Source organism: Staurois parvus, unplaced genomic scaffold (assembly GCF_062004578.1).
Source record: "Staurois parvus isolate SC_StPar_1 unplaced genomic scaffold, SC_StPar_1.0 ptg000299l, whole genome shotgun sequence".
Classification (NCBI taxonomy): domain Eukaryota; kingdom Metazoa; phylum Chordata; class Amphibia; order Anura; family Ranidae; genus Staurois; species Staurois parvus.
Window position 1 is genome coordinate 17,229,266 of NW_028318095.1, and position 23,485 is coordinate 17,252,750.

At 38.4% G+C, this 23,485-nt stretch overlaps 1 protein-coding gene across 5 annotated transcripts in view; it reads left to right on the forward strand.

Annotated features, from left to right (window-relative positions):
• Positions 1-23,485, forward strand: part of GLRA2 (glycine receptor alpha 2) — a 266,331-nt gene that overhangs the window by 17,448 nt on the left and 225,398 nt on the right. For 2 of the 5 annotated variants that reach the window (XM_089682971.1, XM_089682973.1), the window contains exon 3: positions 7,711-7,778. The exons of 1 other annotated variant lie outside the window; for it this stretch is intronic. In XM_089682971.1, the coding sequence (XP_089539097.1) occupies positions 7,711-7,778 (68 nt within the window). Of the gene's footprint in view, positions 1-7,710; positions 7,779-7,875; positions 7,944-23,485 lie in introns of all 5 variants that reach the window. 2 more of the 5 variants (XM_089682970.1, XM_089682972.1) reach the window with 1 other exon arrangement.

Consider the following 23,485-nt stretch of genomic DNA (forward strand, 5'->3'; position numbering starts at 1 on the left):
GAACTAAGTGAGTAACATCTCATATAAATACAAGAGGTATGGAAATTCTTAATTCTATTAATTTTGATGTACTTTCGGTACGCTGCATTATATCTCTGTGCAGGAGCTTACGGTGGTATAGTATTGTCACAGCTGCTCTCTCTGCTTGTGCAGGGTGACTGTTCTTGTATCTGCCCTTCCCTTTCCTGTAGTTTTCTGCAGGCAGCCTGTGGAAGCCCCTCCAACAGCTTTGCTCCCTGTTCAGGCTTTGTGGATTCTAAAGGCATTTGATAGGTGGATTCATCTTTTTTGTGGCTATTGAGGAATATATTTAGATTAAGATTTTTGCATCCAGAGTTCAGCTAAAAGTGGTTGTAAAAGCTCAAGTTTTTTTACCTTCATGCATTCTATGCATGAAGGTAAAAAAACAGTGTGTAGTAGCCCCCCCTAGGTACCCTAATACTAACCTGAGCCCCATCCTGATCCAGTGATGTGCATAGGAGCCTCAGCTGTCCTGGGGCTCTGCTTCCTCATTCGCTGAGCCATTGGCTCCCGCTGCTGTCAATCACAGCCAGTCATTCAGGGAGGAGAGAGGAGGACGGGGCTGAGCTGTGGCTCCATGTGTGAATGGACACAGAGAAGCGGCTGGGGAGCAAGCTGCTTGCTATGGGGGCACCTGACAGGAGAGAGGGGCCAGGAGCACTGACAGAGGACATGAGAAGAGAAGGATCAGGGCTGCTCTGTGCAAAACCATTACACAGAGCAGGTAAGTATAACATGTTTGTGCAACGCCCTCTAGGTTAGATAGAGTTTGCTGTTTTCTTTTTATAGATATAGGCTAAGTATCAGCCTGGGAGTGAGGTAGTCAGGTTTTCTCAGGACAGGCTGGGAGGCTCTAACAGGTCAAGGCTTCTGGAGTCCTCCCGCCCTTCCAGAAACTGAGAAAACTTTCTGGAAGAGAGGCGGAGGATGGGGAGGAGGCCCCGATCTGCATGTTTGAGGGACCTTGGCCAATCCCCTGGAAAGTGGCTGGGCATGGTGGCCAGGAGAACCCTTAAATGTGTCAGAGCCTCAGGAGAGGTGTGCAGTAATGGGTGGAAGATGGATTGAGCCCTACCAGGCTGGAGTGTGGAGTCTGGTAGGGGACCCCATTGAGGGGAGCCTAAAAACAGGGAGGTCACTGGAGAGGACCTCCACTGCCTCAAGGTCTCCTGAAGAGGACAACCTGTATAGCAGGGAAGGAGCCAGCCCAGCATAAAGCCTGAAGGCAGCCACCAACCCACTAAGCTAACAGGAGAGGATTGTTAATCTGAAACTCTGTACATAGTTGCTAAGGAGTTGTCCTCAAGTCCCACAGTTCCTTTGGCATCCCATATACCCCTAGACCCTTTCCAAGTTTAACCCCTTGACAAAAACCACAAAACCAAGCTCAAGTACTGTTTACTGACTCCTGTGCAAAGTGTGGAAAATGTCGCCTGGCTGTGCAGAACTTAGGGGGACCCAATTCAAATCCAGTGGCTCTTACGTGAGAAGTGCTACGTTTAATATTTTAACAAATGAAAAAAAGCAAACCTTTAGCATCACTTTAAGCATTGACATTTATGATCAGGAATACAAATTAAGTGCTGACAAATTTATACATTATTAGCTTCACAAACTAGGATAGTTGGTCTCAGTATTTCCTAAGAGAAATATTAAACACAATAGTCACAAATAGTGCACTGCATTGATGGAACTTTGAAGACCACTTTAACGTGTTACAATTTATTTTTACATTATAACTATATAGTTATTTCTTCCTAGGAAGAACTATCAGGGTTAGCGTTTCATTTTGTGCAATAGAAATCCACTTAAATCCCCATATAGCCCTTGAAACCAGGTGAACCTATTGAAGCGCATGGTCAAAGTTAAATGTTCTCTCCTCTTTTAACAACTTGTGGAGCTTCCTGAGAGCATGTGCCTGTAAATTGATTAGCTCATTCTATAGCCACAATGTTGTTCTTGATTAGCCACATCTAGTTGACATGTAAAATCATTAATTATTGATTTTATTTCCTGCTGCCTATTTCTTCATAGTCTCAGAAGGCGGTATAGTCGCCAGAAGCAAAGCATTTACAAGAAAATGAAAGAAATGATCGGTTTCTACTGTGTTACACTGAAAACAATGACAGAAAACAAACGCTCAGTCTGGATATGGAGGAGAGATGTCTGGCTGGGGGCAGGAAGCCAATGGTTGTCATAGCATTGAGGAGATCTGTTTTTGGCTGGAATATTAACTAGTTGGCGGAAGCCATCTTTGTTTATTTATAAGCAGCCTGAGTGATCTTCAGCTGTGATTACCATCTTGATGCACTATACTGAGACTGTTAGGAAACAATTAAGATCACAAAGATTACAAAGGCGGTGCACACAAAACCAGTGCAAATGGGTAACAGTAATGAATGGAAATGGTATCCACAATATGTTAAAGCTGAACCTAGGGATATACAGACAAAGGACAAAGGTATTCTTCTTGAATGGTGTGTTTTGTGTATTTCTTCCAGATCTGTGACAAAACCAGCGTGAAATTGTTCTTCTATGCAGAGATCCTGTAATAAAGACCAGTCACTGCTGCTCTCTCTTCCTGTGCAGAGTGACTGGTCTTTTATCCGCCCCCTCCTGCAGTTCTCTGCAGGCAGCCTGTAGTGGGTGGAGCCTGCTGGGTTACAGCACAGTGATTAAGCCATTTTATTTGTTCACACAATTGTTCCATTGAGGGGGATTTACAGTACTTAAACTAGTGTACACAGAATCTGGTCCAAGTATACAAGCTGCTGCTCACCTCTGTTATCTGGTATCCATTTCTGCAGGTGTAGTGCATTGGAAAGCTCTTGTCAGTTCCAACACATGTGAACGAATGAATATAGCCATCACCAATGTAGCTCTTGCAATACTTTATTTACTTGAGGGAATACAACATACAGTCCTCCAAGCTCAAACATATCGAGCCTCAGTGGGTCTTAATCATAGCCATAAACATAAACAAAAAACAAAACAATTATTGGATATTGCATAGAAAAGCAGAAGCGTGGTGGTAACAAATTATTCCAGTTTTTAAGTAGCAATTTTATTTTAAAAAAGATACGTATGTCCCATTTTTTATTCAATCCATATTTGATTAATACCCACTGTATTAACTGGTTCACATCAATGTGATGCGGGAAATGCTGTGAATCCTGTGCGCTTCCTGCAGTGCATTGCAATCACATCACATTAATGCGATCTAGTGTGGGTGTCAATGATAAAGTATTGTCACCCCAAAACAGATTGCAAAACATGATGAGATTGCCGGATATCGCATCGCATGGGTGAAAACACCCATGTGATGCAATTCAGATGCGGATTTAAAAAAGGGTCTTGCATCTTTTTGGCGTGGATGCGATGCCATTTTAGCCATACAAAATGTACGGCTCAAATCACGCTGCCCAGACATTTACATGTAATTCGCACAGGAATGAGGTGCGATTCTTGTGCAAATTACATGCGGTGCCCCGCACCGCACAGTGTAAACCCGGGCTGAAGGTCGATATGCATGAGCCTGTAAATAAAGTACTGCAAGAGCTACAGCGGGTTCTGGCTATACTTATTCACAGAGAATCTGGTGCAGCTGTGCATAGTAACCAATCAGCTTCCAGGTTTTATTGTCAAATCTTAATTGAACAAACATATTAGAAGCTGATTGATTACCATGCACAGCTGCACCAAATTCTCGGATTCTAAAGTCTTTGTTCCTAGAATTTAGCTTTATAGCACAATGGAGATGGAAAAATATTTGTTTATATTCAGCTTTAACTAATTAATGTACTCCAATAGTATTTGAAGGTCTCAATGACCAAAGTGACAGATCTTTTGAACCTTAATATTTTGAAAGCTTTAATGAAGGGGTAAGAAGTGCATTTACCTTACCTCATTTTAGCTTGCTGCCATTAGAATATCAAGTGATGGATTTCACATTGTGTTGCAGCAAATTATATTTCAGTACTCTAGTCCTCTAGGTGTAAAAAAGATTTAAAGTGTATGTAAATACATGTTTTAGTTTTGGATAAAGAGGGTAGGCATAAAACCCCTATCGTTTTTTTTTATGTTTCTGTCCCATTGGGAAGATTACTTTTCACTTCCTATCCTGGAGACATAAGGGGAAGTGAAATAAAATCTCTACAATGCAGGGGTTATTCCCTCCTAAACAGTTGTCATCAGAACAGGTCACAAGAACAGAAAGAGAGAGTAGGTCTATTCAGCAGGGGCACAAAGGAGTTGATTTACTAAAAATGGAGAGAGTAAAATCTGGTGCAGCTGTGCATGGTAGCCAATCAGCTTCTAACTTCCGCTTGTTCCATTAAGCTTTGACCAAAAAAAGCTGGAAGCTGCTTGGTTTCTATGCAGAGCTTTGCTAGATTTTGCACTCTCCAGTTTTAGTAAATCAACCCCAAAGTTTTGGCTATACAAATGCTTTAAAAGATAGGAAAATAATCAAAGGTACACAATCAATGTAATCAAGTATATCCTCAATCGAACAAAAATATTTATACAATAAAATTTAAAGTGTACTTCTCAGTCACTTTGCAAGTCTGCATGAATTAATTCCTAATATTCGAAATACACAGCAACAGAGCAATTTTCTATGAAAAAATCATTAATGGCACTTGCTTGAAAACATTTCTCAAAAAACCTACTAGCAATTGAAGATTCTTAAAGGAGTGGTAGGGACAACATTTGGCCCTACTTCTATGGATCACAGGAGTGTACTTTACTGTGCACTCCTATGACCAGTCTTCAGCCGACATCGGGTAAAGTCCACTGTTGTCTGATGCATTTCAGCTGGTCTAGACTCTGGAGAGATCCTGACTTTACAGTTGGGTTGCACCCAGATGCCTGGACTGGCAGCTCGCTAAGCCTGTTAATGAGCCTTTGCTGACCTCCACATCATTATTGTAGCTGGTAATCTGGCAAAAAGTAAAGGTCAATCAGTGAGAGCTGCAGAGGACCCATGAGATCGTCATGAGATGAGTAGATGTGTCAGTTTTCCTGCAGACTTCAAAGTAATAAGATTTTTAATGATTACAAGGGTTTTCAGGTGGTGTGGACAATGGGAAAGATAGGTATTCCCTCTCTTATTGTCCATGTACACTTATTTATGAAAGTTGTATGTCATGACAAACTATAATCAAGTATAATTAAAACAAGCTAGCAGGAGATTGAGTCCACCCAAAAGCAGAATTACCACTGTTGGGACCATTTTAAAATGTAAATGGAGAAAACACATTTTCCTGACTGCTCATGCTTCAACCTTCGTTTCACAATTATAGTATTGGGGATCCCATTATAAGAGACAGTATTTGCTAAGTCAGCTAGCCTGAAGTAATTTTTTCCTCTATAGAGGAGGATACCTATAGGAATTAAATGTAGTGAAAAATAACTTAATATTACTTTAATGTAACTGAATACCAAAAGTTTAAGGATTATTAAAAACAATGTTTGTTGGTGACATTGGGCCATTCAATCATATGAGATAGTTCAAAGGAAATTTTGTCTTAAATCTTTCAATTATATTTGGAACTTTATTCTCTGGATTAATATTTCAGTCTGATTTTTAATTAAAACTTCTGATCATTCTAAACTAATAGAAAGTGAAATGTAATTATGTACTGGGGGTTACCTAACATAATTTCTCTTGACTTGAGTGAAGTAATTTCAGAGAAATGTATTTTACTGCAGAATTACAGAATTCACCATCAGTGATATTTGGCAAGAAGGAAACTGTAAATTTCCATCAATGTGTTGCTTAGACAAAATTTGTAGTGAATGACAAATCTATTTTTCTTTATTTTAGTGGGGAAGGCGGGGGGTGTGGGGGATAATGTATTTAGGAAAAGTTTGTTTTTTTGCAATTTATCGTTCTATGTATTTGGGTTTTTTTCCTTTCCTGTTTACATTTGATCATTGTTTGTATACTGTCACTTTCTCAGTGAACTTTTTTTAGCAGTATTGTTTTCTGTGAAAAAATACATGTATGAAAGCAATATCTGTTGTTTGCCACAGGAACAGGTCTATGATAGTTGAAAGGGACTTTTTTAACATTCAAGAGCCACTTAAAGGCGACTGCACACTTAAAACCACCTTAATGTTATCTTTTCTTTTGCATCCAATGCATTTTCCCAAAACAGCGGTTTCAGCCATATCTCCCCATTTTCAATGAAATTTCAGGGCGATAAAAACTGTCATCCCTAATGTTCATTTGCTGGAAAGAGCACAACAAAAGTAGTGATCCTATTTTTGTTAACAGCGATGCAATTGTACAATACACACAGATGAGAGTTTATACAAATGTAATTATTTATTCAATCTGTTAAGTTTATTATATGCCTATACTCCTATTATTTGAGGTTTCAAGTTTTACTTCTGAAAAGAAGAGAGTAAAGGGGTTGAAGATCCTAAAGTCCTTTTGATGGCTTGTGGCTGCACACTATTAAGCCTGGTAAACATGGGCCAAATATCAGCTGGTATCGGTCATTTCAACAGAAACAGCCTGACATTCAGCCCGTGTGTACAGTAGACTGTCCAACAGAAACCAGCCGAACATCTTGCTTCTTTCGAATGGCATGCTGGTAAAACAGCAGATGATCAGCGGCCAATCAGCGGCCAATCAGTGGCCAATGACTGGTGTGTTCTAGGGGGGAGGAATCCCCCTGTTAGCTCTGTGGGGTGATCGCTGTACTAACATTACATAGTTAGTACAGCAAGCTCCTCACAAGCTCCTCACAAGCTCCACAGTTTTTTTCCTTGAGCCCACTGCCTGTGTTTACCAGGCTTTAGACAGGCCTAGATTCCAGTTATATGCTCTCATGAACCGCTATTATGGGCCATCAATTCAATGCTTTATGTCAGCTATTAAAGTTGACATAAGACATTGGGTAATACAGTGAAAGGAAGGCAAAAATACATTGGGTAATACAGTGAAAAGAAGGCAACCTTGGGTTTTCCTACTTAGCCTAGGTTTATACACATCCACACCTGTTAGTCAACCCTGTTACACAGGATAAAATATTGTAGATTCAATCAATGAAATGATCAATGTTATATATCCTTCTATGTATCACCAATTCACTGTCTGGATCCATAGAGTTAAAACCTTTCATATTCTAGGCCATTTTACATAACATGGTTAAGAGTCTACTAATCTTAAGTTTACAAGCTGAAATTCAGAATTATTTGGTGTACCATTGACTTATTGTATTGTTTATTATTTTTGTTCAAAATACATTTACATTTGCCTTTTTTATGATTCGCATTATGTAAAGTATGAAGATTCATAAAGTTGGCTGATCAAAGTCCTAAATAGAATGTAAGGCAAACTGACTTAAATGGCTTAATCCCTTGTTGAAAAGATGTCTGCTTTCCGTGGTTAAAGCTTTCACATTTTCTTTCCATTATAATACATTACCAGAACTCAGTATCCAGCTTTATCTCATTTCACATTTTTAGATGACCACTTGTTTCAAAAACACCAACTGACATTTTTATGTTGTTTGTATGTTATATCTAACACGCATCCATAATGCTTGTTTTTTGTGTTGTGAAATATGCTTTTTTTCCTCTTGGTTACCTCGGAATCTGTACCAGTTTGTACAGATGAGAGTCATTGCCTTCCTTTGTTTTCACATCTCTTGCAAACATTCTTATTGCATTTCGCAGGTCCTCCAGTAAACGTTACTTGCAATATTTTTATAAACAGTTTTGGATCAGTCACCGAGACCACAATGGTAAGTGTTGTTCTGTGCTGGCTAAAGCCAGAGATGAATGTATGTCACGTACACAAACTGTCATTTTCTTTTTTCTGTCTGTTATTTTAACTTACAGGTCCTCCTGTAAATGTTACCTGCAACATATTTATCAACAGCTTTGGTTCAATAGCAGAAACCACAATGGTGAGTGGGGATGACCATTGAAGCTTCCCTGCCAAGAAGATGGACATGTTACTGTAGACCAGGCTAAAAGTGCATTAACTTAAAGTTCATGACAAGATCAATAACTGTTAATAGATTGTGAATTGATACTTACAAATTAATCATTCAAAACAGTATTTTGTAGTAAATTAAAATTTGACCACAGCACCTGACTCCTCCGTGTTGTAACATGCAAGACTGTAATCCCTTGTTGCATTTCCTGCTGCATTATGTTGTAGGCATATCCTTACAATGAGCTTCTCTTTTTTTCCCTCTTTTGGCCTGCTTAATATACCATTGGAAGCATTTTGTTATATTTGTTCAAACGCAGGCAATGTGCCATTCACCAAACATTTATCGGTAATTAATCATTCCCTGCAATGTAAAGCACTTGCATTAGGGAGAATTACCTGCAGTGAATCTTCGGTAAGTTTCACACTTACTGCTTTATAAATATGTCCCCAGTCAATATGGTGAAGCTATGACACATATACACAATACAGACTTTTGCTTGCGTATTATTGGACACCTGGAGTGAACATTTTTGCTAAGCCAAATAAATAATACTCATGTTGCAGAATGAATATTCAGTATCCCTTTAGTAAATCAACCCCAATAACTCCTAAATTTTAGATATTCACAGCAACCCAATTAATTTGGGCTTGCTTTAATCACTTTAAGTAGAATAAAAAAATTGTTTTACTGAAGATGATTAGATGGCAGGATGTTTTGTAGTGAAAATTCCCACAGTTGCACACAAGATAGGTGTGGAATGCATGCAGTGTTTCCCTACGATGGAATTAGATGCAGTTGTCAAATAAAACAACAAAAAAATATATATCTATCTCTGTATATAAATAAATGAACATAAGTTGAAATAAAAGCAGTCAGAAAACATTTTCAAAATGTCTTAAATCACTGGAGCTCGTCATTATGTCAATTGCTTTAAAATAATAAATAATATTTTTTCGTTAAAGGACCAATAAACTAAAAAAATAAGACTTACATAAAAGAAAAGTATTAACATAGTCACAAACACTCACCTCACACACTTGTCATGTCAGTGGCACCAGAAGTCACAGCATGTCTGCAGAAGTCACAGAGTGGCCATAGACATGCAAATGGCTGGACTTTGTGATGTTGCTCAGATCACTGTGCATCAACATGGCTAGAAGAAGTGCCCAGTATATGTTTGCAGTTAAACCCAGTACAGCTAAGAGGGTATGCATTGTTCATTCTGATGTTGGTGTTATACCTTACATAATCTGCCGGTTTAGATTCATGAGGGATTCATTGAACCCTGGCTGAAATTCACAAAACCTAAACTTATTAGTGAATCCCACTGAAGAGGAGATTTCTGATTTTAAATCTGGCTATTTACAAAGCTAAAGAACAAGATATTGTAAAATATATGAGATTGGGAGCTGGGCACCACCATTGGGAACATTTAGCAAAGCAAAAAAAAAAATTTAAACATCATACAGCAGGAAGAGGGTCTATATAATGTATATTTGCCATTTCTCACATACATGTTAAAGTCAGCATTTATTTGCTAGAAAATTACTTAGAACCCTGAAACATTCTATATTTTCTGAAAGCAGAAGCCTTGGAGTATAAAATGGTGGCAATCGCAATTTCTTATGTCACTATTATGCCAATTTATTCTGCAGTCATTTATCAAATGTAAATTTTCCAGAAAACATACATTTATATACATTTTAATGCTCAGAAACACAATATAATACCCACATTTTGGTAAAATATGTTTTCTGTGTTGAGAAAATGGATACCAAGCATGTCAAGATTTAATATTGTGCATTTCTGTGAAACGGCTACAAACTACGATTCCTAATATTGTCCAAAGACGATGCTTCAAAGGCCTTAACAGGTTTTCGGTTTAGAGTAAATGTGAGCTATGGTGCTAGAATTATTGCTCTTACACTGATGTTCGCAGTGATACCTCACATGTGTGGTGCAATCACTGTATACATATGTGTGCCAGACCTACATGCATGTTTGCATTTGTGCATGAGCACGGGGATGGAGGTGCTCTTTTTTCTTTTTTCTTTGATTTGTTTGCTATTACAAGGGGTGAACAAGACCCTTGTGATAGCATTGGGCAGTGACAGGTACTTTATATAGAGAGACCAGGCGTCTATTATAGATATGTGTAATCGGCTGCTTTCCAGGCTGCAATGGACAGGGAAAGACCGCTTTGAAACCAGAAGCAATGAAATCCTCTTGGCTTCTTTCATCACAGAGAAGATGGGTGAATGGATGTTTTTCCATTTCCTCTGGGCAGCTGACCTGACCACTTACTGAGGTCCCAGGCTCCTTGGTGGGACAAGAGAGCATGGGAACAGTGGCAGCAGGGGGGGAGCTGGGGGAGGCTCTGCAGGTCTGTAAAAGTGATTGGGCCTCTTAGATCACTTTTACAGGAAAGCCACTTGCTGGTAATTAAAAACACTACCATCATGCTATGATCCTGGTATAACCTCTTGCTGCCCAGGTCTTATATATACATACACTGGACAGCAAGAAGTTAAGCTATTTGTGGTGTTATGGAACAGAACACTTTTCACAGTGTCAGTGGCACCATATTCTGGCATTAAATACTTTGCATGTGTAAATTAAGTTAACTTTTACATTTAGCTTACATTATTAACAGCAGCAGCACCTCAATCTGATTCAGTTCTATTTCAATTTGATTTATTATCAAGTGGTAATAGGCCTGACTAGTGGAAGTAGCAGCCACAAAATATTTAAAAGTTGTAGGAAAGTTTACTCCTAAAAAAATATAGCTAAAGCACTAAATTAGTGTGCACCAAAGTACCACATATTTATTGCTCCTATTGCCACAGCAGACATTACATTGAGGCAATAGACATTATTAAAAGATTCAGGCAGGCCTAATGTCAAAGGCAAAGGTTCTGCTTGTGGAGGTAGTGGGAGGCAAACATGTTCTGCAGGACAAAGTGGTGGTTGGGCTGCACCATTTAGAGGCATATCTGTCTTTTCTATCTCAATGGGGCCATGCTATACAGCCACAGCATACACAGTAAGTAGGTAAGTGGCTCCTAATATTCCTTCTCCTTCCCCCTCCTCTTCTTCTACTAATCCCGCCGTAACCCTGCAAACTAGCAAAGAGGAGTCAGCTAAATTTTTGATCACACAATCACTGACTTGCTACAGGTGGATGATCTGGGTCATGTGCAAACTTTTTTCCTTTTATACAATGAGGATGAGGAAGATAGTGCCATGACCATAGATGGAGGGGACACTGGGATGAAAGCAACAAGAAGAAGTGATTTTACAGCAGCTGCAGCTTACTGTAAGGTGAGCGCCACCAAGAAGATTTGGTGGATAATTTTTATTTTAATTTTGTTTTAATCCTAAGGCCATCCCTGCCCTTATCAAGCAAACATGGGCAGGGATGGCAAGGCTGTAAATAAAAAATGAAGTACTGGGGATCCAGGATGGCATAACGTGTTGGGGGTGGATCAATACGTATTTGAGGTAGTAACCTGCCCTGCTGCACTTGTTATAACAGAGAGGGCCTTCAGCAGTAGGAGAGAATTTGTGGCTAAGAAGCTGACTTTTAATTTGAACATCAGACTTGGATAACAGAGAACTACCAAACAACCACTGCAGGTGGTATTTATAAATTCAATACATTTATCTTATATATAGTTAAATAAGAGAGGACCAAGAACTTTTCCAATTATTCTCGCTGTTTCTGCCATTGCCAACACTGACACCACCTGGCACTGCCCACAAAGGGTGATGGACTTTGCCCTGGATACTTTAAACTGCCACCTTGCTGCTGACCAACTTTTTTTTTTTAGGTGTCTCTGGGACAGTGCACTTTTATTTTTTTAATCTAATACAACACTCACCTTGTGCCTTCTTCCCTTTTCAATCTGTTTACAAAGCTGGCCTGCTACTGGTCTTTTTTTTCTTAAGTGTCTCAGAGATGATACACTTGAATTTCTAGTGCAGCAAAACACCTTCCTTGTTTGTGTATCTACATTGTAGCCTATTCTACCTGGTCATGTTCATGTACTGTCCTGTTGCCAGGCCAATTTTTACTAAACCATGCCTAACTGTTTCTGCTCTAATATTTTAGAAAAATTTGGTATATTATGCGGCAACTGGGGTGCTTTGGGTGCACAGTGTTTTAATTTTTTTTCAAAAGGATGCAATGCAGTGCTTCCAAAAAAGGCAGATTTGAAATAGACTGTCAGGGACAACTACCTTATGCGCTATAATCATGGCAAGCTAAAAGGCATACCTCAAAAATGTCCTTTTTCTCAACACAAATAAATTGATTATTAATCTGCAGAAACCATTGTAGGATTGGTTTACCTCTCAAAGGTTCCAGATCTGTATATAAAGTAAAGTTCAAATGATATGGTGCAGTAAAAGATTAAAAAATACACATTCACAATAATAAAGAAAACCAGTAAAATTTTAGCATGAATAACTATCCTAAAAATGTAGTACAATTATTATTTTCATATATAATGTACGTTATGTATATGTGTGTGTATAAACACACATACGCAGTTATATATATATATATATTAAAACAAATTGTATAGAATTTAAATCAAACCCCCATGGTGTTTGCTATACACCATGATGTAACAATATATAATTAATGCCCAACATTAAAAAGTTATGACAAATACAGATAATTGGAGTTATTTAACCCCTTCATGCCAGATTGTCCCGGCGTGAAGAGGAGTTCCTGCGCCGGGAGGTGGGCGGGACGGGGCGGGGATTAGTGTCATGTGGCCGCTATGACATCACGTCACGGCCGGTCACATGATCGGGAAAGGTCCCGATTGGGAAAGGACCTTTCCGTGAGTACCTCAGATGTGTGCTGGGAGCATGCAGGGCATGCGCTCTCAGCACATATGTTTTTTGTTACATGAACGCAAATCTGCGGCCGCTCGGCGTCTAGGCCCAGACGCCGGGAGGCCGCAGATTTGCGTGCGGCTGGCGTGAAGGGGTTAATAAATGATTAGAGCAATGACTACTCATTCAGCTTAGTGAATAAGGTGAAGCTATGGTAACTTACAAGACAAATATAAAATACAAGATTTTTGCTTGCTATTGATTGGATGCCAATTCACTAAAATAAGATTATTCTCTTCTCCATTATAAATCAGCTACAATAAATCACCCAAACGTAATCTAAAGAAGAAGTAAGTTGTTGAAACGTATGAGCAGTGAACCCCAAAAGACCAACCAATGAAGAAAAGTGGGAATCAGCATTGGCCATGGGTCTCTGCTGTTTTATCTGAGGTCAGCTGTCTAAACTCACGTCAGGAATTTATAAAGTGGAACTTTAGGCATGATAACTTGATAAAATATGATCAGCATTGGCCATGGGTCTCTGCTGCTTTGTCTGTGGTCAGCTGTCTTGAGTCAGGAATTTTTAAAATGGAACGTTAAGCATGATAACTTGATAAAGTATAATGTTCTTTAGAAGGGAACATACAGTACATTACACATTAATAATTATGCTATCAAACCTAGTGTGTGCTCCAGCATTGTTCCTGTTTCTTCTTGCTGGAGGCTGCCATTTTGCTGAAGCGCAGAGCTCCTGAGCAGTGGTAAATCTTTAGGCTGTCAGCAGATCCTCCTCTACATTTGTGGCACAGTGGTGAAAAACAGAGAGCAACTGAGCATGTGCAGATCAGAGTGAGGCAGTATATTACTGGATGTTAAACAGTATAGGTACTTATTTTTAATGTTTTACATGTTACATTAACATACCTGCAAAGAGGCCAGCATGAAATGAGCTAGCAGTACTTACTTTCAGGACTTTAAAAATCACACTAATCATGCAATGGTTCCCAAGTCTGTTTATCAATTGTCAAAGGTAAGATTTTACACTGAAATTATTTTGGGTCATTGAGCTTAAATGATTTATTGGTTGCTTTAGTGTTTTTTCTATTGGGGAAGTATACTATTACAGTATATACAGTGTTGTTAATGTGAATTTCAATTGATTTCAGTAAAGTCATTTAATAATTTCAATTGATTTCAGTAAAGTAGTTTCAAGTTACAGTGATGTAACATATCATTTTCAACAATGCTTGGCAAAGAAAGCTAGAAATAAAAATCTGCTGAAAATAACTATTGTTATTCCAAATGACATTATAACTGAACCATTGCTGGTCAGTGCAACCTTTGGTGACCATTTTTTCTGATTTATGATTGTCCAAAACTACATGGTGACTTGTATGAGGTCTCAGCACATTATATATTTCATCAACCACCGACAATCATGTCTTTTTTGAAGTTTGTTAGATTAGAACATTGCCTGCTACCTATTTGAATGCATAACAATTACAGAAAATTTGTAGCTGTTGCAGGTCTCTCTTTAGGTAGTTCCATATGTGAAAACAGCAAGGATATGCACACGTCTGCAGTGGTGGGGTTTTTTAGAAAGATAGATAAAGGGATAGATACCATGTAGACAAATAAATAGATAATTAGATAGATACTGTAAAGAGACAAATTGTACAATGTGGATAGAAAGATGCTTAAACACCTAGCTGTTAAATGTAATCTGTATTGGGAAAATTTATTTTACCATAGTCACAGCTTTTTCAACATCTACAGTAACAATTTTGATAGGTTCCTAAACATTTTTCAAATATATCTGTATATATTTTTACAGTCAAAGAGTAAAATGTAGGTTTATTGGTCCTTTAACTTTCACATAAAACAACCAAAAATCTACTTTTAGGAAAAACTTAATCAGCTCTTTAAATTAAAATGATAATTTACATGAACCCAAAGCAGTCGAATAGAAAGAAAACATGTCATCATCTTTGCAGAATGCTGTTCAATGGGAATAAAGGCACGTGCTTACTATGCTTGTATTACTACATTTCTGGTCTTCTCATCGCATTTCGCTGCATATTACGGAACGTACCTGTGCACATGTCAATAGTCATTACTGCCTCCATATGAGAAAAAAATGCACTTGCACGTGCACAGAGATCTAGCATATTGATTGGTGAAATTGTGTCTGAAGTAAAGGAATTACTCAGTCTTTTGTTATTGTTCCAGACACATGCAGCTTTCTCTGTATCAAAAAACTGAGATATTGTCATACTTCAGACACAGTTGCATTGTTTGACATTTTGAGCTGTTCTTGCTTTATGTGTATAATATCAACAAAATGCAAATGTTTGGCACTGTGCAATGTAATTTTTTTTTTTGTACTGGCTACTCCTGTTTGATGAAAGTGACATTTTTCATATTTATATAATTCAGCAAATCATCTAAATGTTGTATATATGGATGGTGTAATGATTAATTTTAGAAATGATAAAATAATAAGGTATATTTTTAATTGGTTGCCAAATTTGACCTTTTTTTTGCCTTGATCTTTCTCATATTGGTCATTTGGTGAAGGACGACCAAACCAGCCATCCAGTGTTCCATATAAAGTGTATTTAAAGACCATTTTTATATAGTAGGATTTTTGAATAGTAGGGAATATTGGATAGCAGGGATAGTAGGAATTGGTTAAAACTTCTATCAGTTTTTTGTTTTGCCATCTGTATCCCATTCAGAAAAACTACATTTAGTTCCCATAGACACAAGAGAAAGTGAAAGGTTATTTCTCCATTGCGAGGGAAATGCCATCTTAGGTAGTTAGGAAGACTTCCCCTTTTTAGTTTTGGATAGAGTAGGGAAGGTTTGGAACCTCTCTTTTTATTGCTGCCTTTGTCCCTACTGGTAAGATTCACCAACTCTTTTTGTACTGGTGAGTCAGAAGGAGATTTTTGAGCTATTACCAGAAAACAATAGAGGACAAATCTTTCAATAGGGATACTTGTTTCTCTTCTTTTAGAGAGATTTCCTCTAATGCTTTCTTGTGTCTACAGAACCAGGAGTGAAGGTAGTTCTCCTGAATGAGACATAGGTAGAAAAAAATGGAAGTGTTTCTTTTTACTATTTCTACTCTATCCAATTTTTTAAAAACTTTTGGCTTTAGCTACACTTTAAAGTGAACTTGTCTTATATGAAAGGAGATCACAGTGCTGCAGAGCAGTTAGAAAGAAGGCAAATATCATCAGGCTACCATTACTAAATAGTCACTACAAGAATTGAATTATTTTCATTTAAATGTTAAACGCTAGTGTGGAAAGCAATATAGTTATGAACCCTCAATTTTGCATCGTGCCAGAGCACAGAATTCATGATGGCGGCACCCTGGGTAAAATTTAAAACTTATTGTTCATTTACTGAAACTGCAGCAGAACAAAAGACTACTCACAAAAATGAATCCAGTCACAAGACTGCCAGAATTCTTATCTTTGGCACACAGGTGCTTATTCCTTCGGGGTCCATGCTTTTCACACAAAACAAGAAGTTGTTCTACCATTAAGCCCCATTAGGACAGCTTTCTGGGTGATTTGTTAGAGAGAGCTTTCTGGGAAAAGTGCCTGTGCATGTTCTGTACAGTAAACCTATCCTGTTGAAGTGATATGCAGCCCCATGATTATGTTTTGTGGTGTGTAGCAGGAACAAAAGACTAGACAGGTATATATGTCTTTGTCACTATTTTTAGTGACAGACTCTCTTTAGACATTGAAGGTTTTATTTAGAAAAAAAATAAAGTTACAATGTTAATATGTTTATTTCCTATTTACCCATCCCAATGTATTGACCAGGTTTCATGGTTTTGCATTCCTTTTTTATAAAGATTATAATAAATTGTGTATCTGAACTTGACATATAACATTTTCAAAACAAAAATGAATAATTGAAGAACATAATACACTTAAAGCCAAACTTCGGGGGAAAATAATTAACCCTGCACTGCAAGGGTTAAATGATCATTATGTCACCACCTTCTTCTTGAAGTTACAGTCTTTTGACAAGCCTTGAGCATCATCACATACGTGCCATTAATCCTGCATTGTACATGGCTATGGCAAGATTGCAACTGCGGCCGTGAGTGGCTTGGAGTAAAGGTTGTAGGGGTCAGGACTCACTGATGGAGAGACCCTGCTGGAGCTCCAAATAAGGTAAATATCCTTCATATTCTGCCACCCCTGGACATAATGAGCACTTAACCCTTGCAGTGCAGGAGGGGGTGGAGTACATTTTTTCAAATTCCTGGAGTTGGACTTTAAAATTGTAACCGTAAAATCAACAATAAAAATAACTACAGACAGCACATTTACATTACATATACACCAATTTTTTTAAATATTTTTGTTAATTATATACAGTAAATATGATCTAAATATCATATTTTTTATAGTTACTGCAAAAATAGAAATATAGGGCATATGAGCACAATTGATTCATTTGTCCAGTTACTTAATTATTTTATATCCTTTTCCAAGCTATTTAGCAAACAATTTAGCAAGATCTAATAATAGAAAATGCCTAGATTATATGTTTTATATATATATATATATATATATATATATATATACACACACATATATATACAGTCATGGCCGAAATTGTTGGCACCCTTGATATTTTTCCTGAAAATCATGTATTTCTCACGAAACGTATTGCATTAACACATGTTTTGCTATACACATGTTTATTCCCTTTGTGTGTATTGGGACAAAACAAAAAAAGGGAGGAAAGAAAGCAAATTCGACATAATGTCACACAAACCTCCAAAAATGGGCTGGACAAAAGTATTGGCACCCTTTCACAACTGCGGATAAATAAGAATGTTACAAGCATGTGATGCTCCTGTAAACTCACCTGGGGCAAGTAACAGGTGTGGGCAATATAGAAATCACACCTGAAAGCAGATAAAAAGGAGAGACGTTCACTTAACCTTTGCATTGTGTGTCTGTCTGTGCCACACTAAGCATGGACAACAGAAAGAGGAGACGAGAACTGTCTGAGGACCTGAGAACCAAAATTGTGGCAAAATATCAACAATCTCAAGGTTACAAGTCCATCTCCAGAGAACTAGATTTGCCTTTGTCCACAGTGCGCAACATTATCAAGAAGTTTGCAACCCATGGCACTGTAGCTAATCTCCCTGGTCGTGGACGGATGAGGAAAATTGATGAAAGATTGCAACGCAGAATAGTCCGGATGGTGGATAAGCAGCCCCAAACATGTTCCAAAGACATTCAAGCTGTCCTGCAGGCTCAGGGAGCATCAGTGTCAGCGCGAACTATCCGTCGACATTTAAATGAAATGAAACGCTATGGCAGGAGACCCAGGAGGACCCCACTGCTGACACAGAGACATAAAAAAGCAAGACTACAGTTTGCCAAAATGTACTTGAGTAAGCCAAAAGCCTTCTGGGAAAACGTCTTGTGGACAGATGAGACCAAGATAGAGCTTTTCGGTAAAGCACATCATTCTACTGTTTACCGAAAACGGAATGAGGCCTACAAAGAACAAAACACAGTACCTACGGTAAAATATGGTGGAGGTTCAATGATGTTTTGGGGTTGTTTTGCTGCCTCTGGCACTGGGTGCCTTGACTGTGTGCAAGGCATCATGAAATCTGAGGATTACCAAAGGATTTTGGGTCGCACTGTAGGGCCCAGTGTCAGAAAGCTGGGTTTGCGTCCAAGATCCTGGGTCTTCCAGCAGGACAATGACCCCAAACATACGTCAAAAAGCACTCAGAAATGGATGGCAAAGAAGCGCTGGAGAGTTCTGAAGTGGCCAGCAATGAGCCCAGATCTAAATCCCATTGAACACCTGTGGAGAGATCTTAAAATTGCTGTTGGGAAAAGGTGTCCTTCCAATAAGAGAGACCTGGAGCTGTTTGCAAAGGAAGAGTGGTCCAAAATTCCGGGTGAGAGGTGTCAGAAGCTTATTGATGGTTATAGGAAGCGACTGATTTCAGTTATGTTTTCCAAAGGGTGTGCAACCAAATATTAAGTTAAGGGTGCCAATACTTTTGTCCAGCCCATTTTTGGGGTTTTGTGTGACATTATGTCATATTTGCTTTTCTGCCTCTGTTTTATATTTGTTCCAATACATACAAAGGGAATAAACATGTGTATAGCAAAACATGTGTTAATGCAATACCTTTTTTGTGTGAAATACTTGATTTTCAGGAAAAATATCAAGGGTGCCAACAATTTCGGCCATGACTGTATATATATATATATATATATGTATATATTTTTCTTTCAAAGACAAAAACATCCATTTAATGAAACTTTCTTTCTAGTTTTGGATAGATTGGTAAAGGGTTATAACTGCCATTTTAGCTGCTATTTGGGGGCGTCCCTCACTTTCTGTCCTGCTGACAATGTTTTTAACAGACAGGAGATGAGGGAAGGTTCTTTGATAGCAGTAAAAACCTTACAGATCTTCTAATCTTTCTCCAATCCATCCAACACTAAGAAAAAAGTATTTTCTGGGAGTGCACGTTAAGTAAAAAGTTGGCAACTTATTTATGCTAGGGTTGGAAGGGAAGTGAAATAGAAACCACTTTTTCAAATTATTTATCATTAGATGAAAGTAAGCCAAACTAATAATACTTCATTTTCTTACATTTCTCAATACAGACTTAATCAAAATGGTGCCACACATTCTGATGATTATGTCCAAAGAACAGTGGTCCATAATAACCAATCAAATTAAATCTTTCACTAACTTCAGTAGGCTCATAGTTGATTGGTTGCTATTAAGTATTGCACTGAACAACAACTTTAGATGATGAAAATGGACCAAAAGAGTAACTCTATCATATAGAGAACATTTTAAAAAAGTAAGATGTCCGTTTATGAACCAGCGGTAATAGATCGCTGCTCAGTTCTCCGGCATTCTCGGAGAACACAGTTCTACTGTGAATGCAGTTTATGAAGCAGTTCTCCGAACGAAGGGAGAACGGTCTCCAAACGCTGGAGAACGGTCTACAAACTCTGGAAAACGGCTCATTTTACTATAATCTCGCGAGATTACAGTAAAAGATCAGTTTACTAAGCAGAGGTAAATTATCGCTGCTTAGTTTTCGGTCCCTCTGATTCTCCAGCTCTGGGCTGGAGAATCTGGAGGGAGAACACAGATCTCCAGAGAAGGGCTGACATGATCTCCTGAGTGTCATAAACTGTGAATGACCAGAGAATAGCTGAGATCTGTTGAATCGCAGCTATTCTCTGTGTCATAAACGGACACCTAAATGCCAAATCCCTTAGTGTTATACATTGAGAAATACACTCATAATTTCAGTTTGTCAAGAGATATATATTTTGTTGCCGAGTTTAAAGTACAAAGTCAGTCAATGGTATATATACATCTTTTTTATAGCGCAGGAAATGATTAGGACCAACCAAACCAAATTACAATTACTGTCTGGGTCACTGTTTTGGAAACTAGCTTCCAGTGTGTTAAGACAGATATCAAACAGTATAGGAATTGGTGGAAAATCTACCTAGCCCCTGTCTTGATGATCAATGTCACATAAAATAGGAATTGAGAAAAACCCCTTTAAAAGTATCACGGACAGCTATAAAAACCTTTTGGCTGGAGTTATGCTCTAAATCTATTTTTTTTATTCCTTTGAATTCTGTGTTGGGCATGAATATTGGTTTGTTCAAAACTTAGATGAACCGGGTTGATTTAATAAAAAAAGTTGAGAATTTGCACATGATAGGATAATTGAAATACAGTAAATATTTACACATTTTATTGTGTTAATATTCTCAACTTCTTTAGTCAATCAGTTTCGTTGCATCAGGGCTCTAGACAAAAATATAGGAATAGACTTGTTTTTTATGTATTTACATTATAACTCTAAAACACATTATATATCTTTTAAGAAACTTAAAAATTTACTTTCATGTTCACGTAAAAGATAAACTTAAAGCAGACCTTTTATCAAAAATTTGAAAACAATGGCACATACATGCATAAAACAATTTCACATTAATGGCTCCAAGTAACGTAAAATGTGTCTAAATAAAAAGTACAACTGAGAGAAGCACAGAGGTGACCAATACTGGCCTACTTAAAATTGCCTGTCTCGCTCTAGGTTCAGTACTTTTGAGTCACAGACATGAAACCGCACAATGTAAGAGCTAGTTTACACCAGATTCTTTCTCATGTGTTTTTAAAATGTATCCAGAATGCATGTACAGTATTTGCCATGTACTCCAAAGGCCCTAGTTCAAACCGTTTCATTCAGTTCCTATACTTTCCAAAAAAGTCTAGCATGCTGCAGTTTTTTCACCAGGAATGCTTCTAAACATATTTAAATGCACTGGAACACGCATAAGAAACCACTGTCCTAAGATTTTTCAATTGTCAAAATTTAAAAAAGAGGAAAAAGGCACTGGAAAATGCCAAAGATGCCTAAATAGTGTGGTGTGAACCAACCCTAAATGAGTGTCAGAAGATTATCAGAATTAATATATCTATGCTTCTTCCAGTTCAGTGCCTCAGAAACAGTTGAAATCAAAGTATAGGCATGGCAACCAGGGAACCAATGTTCTCAAAAGAAGAGATCAGCAATGGCAGCTTCCATAATTTTATCAAGACAGGTGTACTTTAAGTTAATCCCCAAAAAACTCCTGAACTTCTCTCTTAAATGTAAGCATAAGGCACACATCTATATATTACATGCATTTAATGAAGTTCTTTCATCTTCATTTTACAGCTAGGGAATACCACCATTATCTCTGTTGCACTTAAATAGGAATTAAACCTCTGGTCAAGTGTTGGTTTTTTTTTCATTTTTTTCTTGGGGGTCCCCAGGAGCTTTTAGCCATAATATGCTAGTAGCAAATTAGCACATTATGGTAGACTTACCTGGCAAGCAATCCCTTCCAGTGCTCCCATTGATCACATACACTGCCATCTTCTCCTGGTCTTCCTTCTGGATTCTGGTTGGCTGGGCCTTGATGATGTCACTTCCATGCGTGTACATGTGTGGCTCAGTGTACACAAGTTCTGACAGGCAGGGAAAGGCCAATAGAATTTTTTCTTTCATAAAAATCCTACCTGCCAGTGTTTTTCTGCTTTTTTTGTTTAGGTTTAGTTCCACTTTAAGGATTGCACTGCTACCAGTTCCATGTGTCCAGTCTGTGAGTGGACAGGAAAGGAGCAGCAGCCGACTGATGAACTCCTCTCTCTGTCCTCTCTTTCTATCAGTATATTATGTAAGAATTTTTCCATCCAGCACACCTGATTGGCTGATCTCCCTCTTCCATTCTGAGTTCTATCTGTACATACCTGCACAATACAAGCCACGGAAGAATCTAATAAACAGATTTGATTTCGCTTCACCTCTGAGCAGCATTTGTAGATATAAATGTATACAGTTTTGCCAACACAGTGCAAAAAATATATCAGATTGTGGTGTCTGATTACAGGTTTCCTTGCACTTCCTGTCTGAACATGGCTCTGGGTAGGGTGACAGACAGTCTAATTACTGTCGCTGTAGGCATAGGAAGACACAAACAAGAATTCAAGCACCACACATTACACAAATTCAAACTGCTGCTTTACTCTGAAATGACATCTGGGACTTCAATTACATTTTTCAACAATCCAAACAGATACAAATCCATACATTAAAATTATACAATACAATGTAATCATTACATTTGCACATCTTTGATACCAGGAGGTCTGGAGTATTTTAGAACTGTTATGAAATTGGAATTTCAAGAAAGTTATAAGTGCTTTTTGCTCCCTGCAAGAAGAGGATAGAGTCCATCCTCCAAAATGTCAAGCTTAACGCCTTGGCGCCGGTGCCTCCCGGCCCTTTAAGGGTTCCAGAAGTCAGGAGGCGGGGCGGGGTTTTAGGGCCATATAACTGTCGTGATTCGCTGTCACGATGGTCACATGATCGGGAAAGGTCTCGATCGAAAGAGAAGATAGGGACCTTTCCGTGAGCACCGAACATGTGTGCTGGAAGCGCGCAGGGCACGCGATCTCAGCACGTGTTTTTTTTTAATAGAACGCAAATGTGTGGCTGCTCGGTGTCTAGGCCCAGACGCCGGGAGGCGACACATTTGCGTTCGGCTGGCACCAAGAGGTTAAAGTGATATTAGAGACAGGTTTGTTTTTTTTTTTAATAACAAACATGATTATACTTACCTGCTCTGTGCAGTGGTTTTCCACAGAACAGGCCCAATCCTCCTCTTCTTGGGTCCCCCGCTGATGCTCCTCACCTCTCCCTCCTTCTGAGTGCCCCCATAGCAAGCAGTGTGCTATGGGGGCTCCACAGCAAGCTCAGTTCCTCTCTTTCCTCATTGGTTCACTAGCTGTGATTGACAGTAGGGGGAGCCAATGGCTTCTGCTGCTGTATTACCCAATGAGGAGGAACAGTCTCCAGAGTCCTCTCAAACATTACTGGATCAACATGGGGCTCAAGTAAGTATTAGGGGGGCTGAGGGGGGGGGGCTGCTGCACACAGAAGGTTGTTTACCTATATGCATAGAAGGTAAAAAACCTTGAGCCTTTACAAACACTTATTTAAAAGCAAACATTTACAATAGCCCAATATATTTTTCTAAGGCTACATTCACACTGAGGAGTTTTTG